Source organism: Sander vitreus, chromosome 12 (genome assembly GCF_031162955.1).
Source record: "Sander vitreus isolate 19-12246 chromosome 12, sanVit1, whole genome shotgun sequence".
Lineage (NCBI taxonomy): Eukaryota > Metazoa > Chordata > Actinopteri > Perciformes > Percidae > Sander > Sander vitreus.
In genome coordinates, this window is record NC_135866.1 from 5,425,501 (window position 1) to 5,433,560 (window position 8,060).

The 8,060-nt window shown below is 41.2% G+C and overlaps 1 protein-coding gene across 2 annotated transcripts in view; it reads left to right on the forward strand.

Moving 5' to 3' along the window:
- Nucleotides 1-6,863: 6,863 nt before the first annotated feature.
- kirrel1b (kirre like nephrin family adhesion molecule 1b) overlaps nucleotides 6,864-8,060 on the forward strand; it is a 114,119-nt gene continuing 112,922 nt past the window's right edge. For both annotated transcript variants that reach the window (XM_078263354.1, XM_078263355.1), the window contains exon 1: nucleotides 6,864-7,253. In XM_078263354.1, the coding sequence (XP_078119480.1) occupies nucleotides 7,208-7,253 (46 nt within the window). In that variant the 5' untranslated portion in view covers nucleotides 6,864-7,207. The remainder of the gene's footprint in view (nucleotides 7,254-8,060) is intronic.

Sequence of the window (8,060 nt, forward strand, 5' to 3'; positions counted from 1 at the left end):
ACCAGTTGACTTCATTTAAAGTGTAACTCTCACCAAAATGCAACCTAGGGTCTTTTTGTGAATGTACCCGAGTCAAACTTTCGTTTAAAAGCATATTTAGGACGGAAACGCCACTTCTAAGATTTACTGTATTCTCGTTTTTCGGTCAAATGACCTTTTGAATGGGAGTGCTAGGGGCACTTCTATGATAGCATCAAAATCACTATTTTTAAAACACTAAGAAGGCTCGACACAACTTGAAACTTTGCTCGAAGTATCACCAGGGGCTCTACACATGAACTCGAGCATTGAGAACATTGTTTGTGTACACAGAGTTTACTAAAAAGAAAGGTTTTGAACAACTCACTTTAGCAGTTGTTGTTTACGCTATCCGCCATCTTGTCAGTCAAAAAGTGTCTATCTCCAAATGCGAATGAACGGACTCCATAGGAGGAAATGTTATTCTTATATGAGGCTCCTTTTCAACTACAAGGTCAATATTGTTTTTCACTAACGACAAAACAACTGATTATCCGAATTATATGGAACTAAGCTTTAGGAGCTTTTTCATCTTTACTCTCGTCCCTGTTACGTTGCATTCGGAGATCGACTATTTTTGACTGGCTAAATGGACGGCGACCGGAAAAACCAACAGCTACAGCGAGTTGTTCAAAACCTTTCTTTTTAGTAAACTCTGTGTACACAAACAATGTTCTCAATGCTCGCGTTCATGTGTAGAGTCCCTGGTGATACTTTGAGCAAAGTTGTGTCGAGCCTTCTTAGTGTTTTAAAAATAGTGATTTTGATGCTATCATAGCAGTACCCCTAGCACTCCCATTCAAAAGGCCATTTGACCGAAAACGAGAATACGGTAAATCTTAAAAGTGGCGTTTCCGTCCTAATTATGCTTTTGAATGAAGGTTTGACTCGGGTACATTCACAAAAAGACCCTAGGTTGCATTTTGGCGAGAGTTACGCTTTAAAGGTCCCATGGAATGAAAATGTCACTTTATGAGGTTTTTTAACATTAATATGATTTCCCCCAGCCTGCCTATGGTCCCCCAGTGGCTAGAAATGGCGATAGGTATAAACCGAGCCCTGGGTATCCTGCTCTGCCTTTGAGAAAATGAAAGCTCAGATGGGCCGATCTGGAATCTGCTCCTTATGAGGTCATAAGAGGAAAGGTTACCTCCCCTTTCTCTGCTTTGCCCACCCAGATAATTTGGCCCACCCATGAGAGAGAGGGAGACATCATGACTTTCAAACGAGCAAAGTGGCAGTTGGTCAAGGCCACACCCCCACCCTCCACCTTGCCCCCCCCCCTCCTCCTCAATAGCTACAGACACAGAAATGGCACGTCCTAAGGAAAGCTCATTGTGGGACTGGCTCAGATTAGATGTTCCGGATGCTTTAGTTGTATCTGTTGAATTAAATTACAACTTGGAAAAAAAAGTGTTCATGTTGTTGCAGAGGCTGTTCGAGAATTGGACATTTTTGGACTGATGTCACACATGCATCACTCATTGTGGGACTGGCTCATAGTGGCTATAATTCTGCACCAATGCTGAATTTCGGGAAAGAGACTTCAGATACAGTATTAGGGGACCACTAAGGCCTATATAAAAGAGACTTCAGATACAGTATTAGGGGACCACTAAGGTCTATATAAAAGAGACTTCAGATACAGTATTAGGGGACCACTAAGGTCTATATAAAAGAGACTTCAGATACAGTATTAGGGGACCACTAAGGCCTATATAAAAGAGACTTCAGATACAGTATTAGCAGACCACTAAGGTCTATATAAAAGAGACTTCAGATACAGTATTAGGGGACCACTAAGGTCTATATAAAAGAGACTTCAGATACAGTATTAGGGGACCACTAAGGTCTATATAAAAGAGACTTCAGATACAGTATTAGGCGACCACTAAGGTCTATATAAAAGAGACTTCAGATACAGTATTAGGGGACCACTAAGGCCGATATAAAAGAGACTTCAGATACAGTATTAGGGGACCACTAAGGTCTATATGAAAGCATCCAAAGAGCACCATGTCATGGGACCTTTAATATTGTATGTGGCGTTTCTTTTGCGGGGTGCAAATGTTCCACCAAAACAAGTTCCTTCCTGAGACTATTTTGCAGAGCCACTGTCACTGCATCCGGAGCTTAGCGCCGCCCAAGAGGATTGTGATTGGTTTAAAGAAATGCAAACAACCCAGAGCGTTTTTTTCTGCTATCCCAGAAGTATGGTGTAGCCAGACCTTACTCTGCAGCGCTGTGGACATAGGGCTGGCAATGCCTAGTCTCGCATTGTCTGGCTAGTCCACACAGCATTCTGGGATGGGAGAAAAACATGCTCTGGTTTATTGGCATTTCTTTAAATAATCACAATTGTCTTGGGCGGCGCTAAGCACCGGACGGAGCCATGATGCCTCTGCAAAATAGTCTCGGGAAGGAACTTGTTTTGGTGGAACGTGTACATTCAAAGGTTGTTTTAGTCATGGAACAGAAAACTCAGATTGGACAGAGATCTGAGGAGCAGTTAACCATAGTCCTCAAGAATCCACCGGAGTTTAGAAGAATTCCAACACAATGAAAACGGAAGGAGACAGACATCTGGCCGAGGAGACATTCATCCGGGAGAATTTTCTTGCGGCACCAGAGCAATCCCGGAAGTGGAACGTCGTGCATGTAGCGTAGGCAATGCCAGACTAGTTTTCTGCCTGGGTTGGTCCTCTTCTTGTTGCGCTACATCACATTTTACTACACCGCTTCAGGGAAATGACCAACCCTGGCATTTCCTGAAATAATTCAAAAGTTCTCTTCCAAAACTCTTTTTTAAAAAAAAGTAAAGCTGGAAAGCTTGAACTATGCACTTCAATATCTCCCAAATCTTTGTATTTAGAATTCTAATCTGGTATTAATAATTTAGTGTTGTATAACAGGTCTTACTTGATAAGGACTTTTTAATTGGATTTTGGACTCATTTTCAAAGGGTAAATAGCTTCCTTTTTCATAAAGCATCCTTAGAGTCTGAACATCATATTTTAAATAGATAGTGGATATGATAAAATAGCTCACAAATCCAATAATCACTGAATGTAAGACTTTCTTAAACTATCAACAGGTTCCAAAAAGCCATACGCAGTGAAAGAAATGTCCAACAGAGGGCAGTACAATGCAATAATTTAAAGTCCCATGTTCGAAACAAAAAAAAGGTTGGTTGGTTATAAAATTAGGAAAAACCACTGACTTCTCTCTTAATTCAATTGCATTACATTTCTTATTGGCAGTAGTCTGTATCTCATTATTTCTGAAGTAGATGAATGAATAATGCTTGCTTTCTCTCACAGATAATGATATCCATCTGCTTTAGAGTCTCTGGATCTTTCTTTCTCTCAGCCTTTCTTTTCTCTCCTCTTTTCCCTGCCTCCACCCCTTCAGTATGGACTGTGGTTTGAGGAATATACACAACACGTTGATACTGGACTGGAGGTTAATAATCAGACTTACATTGTACACATGCTACCAGTTAATTACACAGTAAATGGTCCCAGATGGATATCCATAATTGTGTCCGGCTGTTTGAGGATAAAGGACTTGCTTTAGCTGAACTTGTTCTTACATACTGACCTATTCTGTGCCCAAAAAAGTATGCTGTTAAGACTTAATCATTATTCACCAAACCAGTGCCTAAAATTGCTCAGTACTGACACTTCACATGACTACCCTTACTTCTAATTGTTATTATCAGTATTATTATTAGGCAGATATTTATACTATAAATAGGCTATAGATAATGTTTTTTTGGGGGGAAAAAAACAAGCACTTCTATGTAAAAGAAATCAGACCATATAGTCTGAATTGATGATCCTTTGTTTGATAATCACATTTTCAGACGATTGATTGACGGTTAGACAGAAACGTGATGGAAATAAAAGTATTATAGCAATATGTGACTCAAAATCACACACTGTGATGATGTCACTATAGCAATTAATTGAGTCTATACAGTATGACATATCTCCTCTGTTTCTGGAATAGACTGTAATGGAACAGGAACGGTAATGTTACATAAGGTCAGTGTCACTACAGATAGTCCCTACAGCCATACTGTGAACTGAATAGCAATATAACATATAGCAGATCAAACATATGACAACATGTCACAGAGAATTTTACTGTGGTCACGTGCAAAGCTTCTTCTTTTTTTATTCAAATGATAGAGTTTTAATTAAAATACAAATGATTATGGCCTGCTTTCATATTGACTGATAGGTCTTGTCATATAGGGAGTAATAATACACGACAAAAGTTATTCATGTTTTCTGACACTTGGTTTCAAATCTGAAGTATTTTTCTTTGGCTTTGAATATTCATGACTTAAACTGCGAACATGTAAAGTCTTGTTAAGAATATAACAATCCAAACCTCAGCTAATCAGGACTGTGTAGGTGTGCTTTATTAGATGTATTGACAGACGCCTGGCAAAGCATTTTCCTTTCAAATGTTTCAAAACTGTGAAATGCTTGCTATTGGGGGTAAATTATAGTGTGGTCTAGACGTCCTCTATCTGTAAAGTGTCCTGAGATAATGTCTGTTATAATTTGACACTATAAATAAAAGAAAATATAATTGAATTGATTGAGGCATGGAAATGCATGCCATTATCTGTCTCCAGCTTTGCCCTGCCCACTAAAAAACCAGTGAGAAAAGCAAGAACAAAGACAGATATGCACACACCTGTCATGTAAAATAAACCAAACGCTTTTTACTTTGGTAGAAAATGGTATGTGTTCATGAAGGGCCCTGTTACTCATAGCAACAAGCTTAAGGAGAAACTAGGTTTTCAGGGCCCTTAAAGCTTTAGTGTGTAACTTTTAGATTTTAATGAACGTCCATTACATTCAAGCCATTTCCAAATGAGTTGCTACAAAGCTAAGGGACCGTTCGGTATTTATGGAATGGACCACGGGAGTTAAATAGGGGAGGGTCATGTCTTTTTATTCTTTGTTGAGGGGAGGGTCACCCAATATGTTTTAGTCTAGGAGGAGGGGGGGTCACCCAACTTTTGTATTCATGAAAAAAGCAACATTTCAAAGTGGCTTGTTTGGTGCATATTTTTCCATGTAGCTCTTAGTCTCGGCCCTCCTTCGCTACCAGATGGGTCTGACCCATGAGTTTGCTGGGGGGGGGGCAGGGGGCGCTGCCCCCCTGGTGGCTGAAACGGATAATTGCATTGTTTAAAAAATTAGTGGAATAATGAATTATATCTGGCATGACCAGCTATTTTGTAAATATCTTAAATAACACAAAACAACTGAATGGTGGTAGGTAATACATCAGATTTCATATACTGCTTTAGTAAAAAAAATATTACCTGAGTACGTATATTACGATGGGAGCAGCAGGACGCAAAAAACAAAAGTTACTGTTGCACTAGTCTGGACATCTTGCCGTGCCAACGTTGCAATAAAGGTTTCCTAAATGCCATGTATATAAATGTGATGTCAGCTTACTAACTGATTGCGGGTTTTGTGTAGATTTGGACTTTTATATGTTTATTCCACTTTGTTTAAACGGCGAAGTGGAGAGGCCTCGTTCACCTGTTTGGAGCTGGCTGGTGAATGTGTCGCCTTGCTGGTTACACCGTGACTGTTTGTGGATCTACTAATCGCTGTGGATTACTTTTTTTTCCGTGTCATTGGATTATGGCAAAATACAGATCTTTTTTCTCAACGTGTCTTAACGTTTTATGGTGAGTTTGGAGAGGCATCTCAACAGACTGTAGGTCCAACACTGAGTGTTCACTGTTACATTTTAGTGTCGGGGCATTCCGCCACCGTCTGTCTATTGCGTTCCAAGACAGCCGCGCCGCGATTGGATTTCATAAGGGCGAATTGTTAAATTGTTACAATGTAATTTAAAATCTGCTTTAAAAATAAACATATATGTTTTGGAATATAATGTTCAGTTAAGTCATGTATGTCATGGCTGTAAAAAATCAAATGGCATCTGTATATCTTTGCTAAGTGCAAGCTAGCACATAAGGGGAGGGTCATGCCACTTTTTCAAATCATTTTGGAGGGTCATTGAAAAATTCTTAAATTATTATAACTGGCGAGGGGAGGGTCAAGTCTTTTTAGCCTAAAGGTCCCAAAACTCCTCCGGTGGCCCTTTAAATAAATAACGAACAGTCTTTCTCTCTGTATTTCTCAGTATGGCTATGTTCAGAAGATTGTGGCGTCTGGTTACTTTCCCGCGCAGAAACTGGAGTGAAGATAATTTCCTCTTCTGAAGAGTCCTTCATGTTTTTTTAATCCTCCGTGTCCTCCTTAGTTACTAGCTACTGTGTGGAGGAGGAGTGGGGGCGGTGCGTGATCACGGAAGGCTTGTATCATGTGGACACACCGACAGTTTTGTTGTCATTATTTAGAATTCCTCATGGGGGCGACAGAAACTACGCACTATAGCTTTAAGACGTGTTTAAATCATTATTGTTTTTGTAAGGAGTATGCTAAAACTACTCTGTGCGTTCCATGAAATATGAGAATATCCCTGAATGTTTGTCAAAAAGGAATCTGCTTGGTCCTTGTAATAATGTCATAACTCAACTTGTAGGACTTTCATCTAAATATTATAAAAGATTTACAATCATACCCTTCTTCAGAATATTCTGTCTTTTTAATGCGCACTCATTTTAAAAAAAAAAACAAAGTTTTGGAGCACGTGATGTTTGAAGTTTTCCTGTTCAAAGCGCAGTTCCCGTTGCGGCCGCTGCAGCGCCCTCCTCCTCTCTGCGGAGGGAGGCGTGGAGGAGGGAGGGGGTGTGTTCTACTGATTGTATGAGAGGAGGGTGGCAGAGAGAGAGAGAGAGAGAGAGAGAAAAGAGAGAGAGAGGAATTCAGTCCTGTTTAAATGGAAATCTAGAGCGCAGAGAGGAAAAAGAACGCAGACAGAGAAACCAAGTAAGAGAGCAGATCAGCAACAAAAAAAAGTGGAGACAGATTTATTTTACGCATGGGGAAAAAAACAGCAAACGAGTAGAAGAAGGAAAGGAGGAAAAAAAGGCATCAGATTTGTTTTTCCACTAGATGTGGCTTTTTTTACTCTCATGATTCAAAGAGGATTCCAGTTGAATTGAGCCGCTCGGGAGGGATTGATGGTGTCTTTTCGGGGAAGCAGAGCCGAGGGGAGGAATCTGAATGCGCTCGGCTGAACCATGCCTGCCCTGTGGATCATAACTTTGGCCATCACTTTTAACCAAGGTGAGAGATGTTTAAACACACTCCGTCTGAACTGGCAACAGCGGAAAGTTTCTTTTTGATGCCCCCAATTTTCTCTCCCTTTCCCCTTGGTCTCCACCGTGTTCTACTGTGCGCTGTGTGGGTGTCTTACTGTCTGTGCTGCCAGTGCATGTGTTCGTGAGTCTACACGTCTGGCAACATGTGCGCGCGCGCGTGCTTGTGTGTAAATGTGTTATGTTGTTATAGAAGTGTGCAGCCCTGCCTGGACATCATCATTCCAGCCCTCGGGCGCTGAAGGGAAAAGAGTCGTGTGTGTTCAGGGTCTTTCCTCTGCTCGGGGGGGATATGAGATTTAGAGTGCAGACACAAACGGTCCAGACGCGTTGCGTTCATTTTCCTTCAATTACACGTTCATGAGAAAGATGTGGAGCATCTGCACACGGCATTGCTTTGACGTGACCTTTGAAACGCATGAACAGATAGATTTGGTTGACACAAACACACGCAGTGTGGGTCAAAATATGATGTGTTACAAGCACGCGTACACGCACGCACACACACACACACACACACACACACACACACACACACACACACACACACACACACACACACACACACACACACACACACACACACACACACACACACACACACACACACACACACACACTGCGCATAGCCAGTCAGCCAGGGGATGATTGATGAGGCGAGGATCCAGTGCACAGTCTGGTCACCGGGCTTTAACATGAGTCACACTGGATCAATTTCCAACACACACACACACGCGCGCGCACACATATGCGGCACGCACGCGCCAGGCACGTG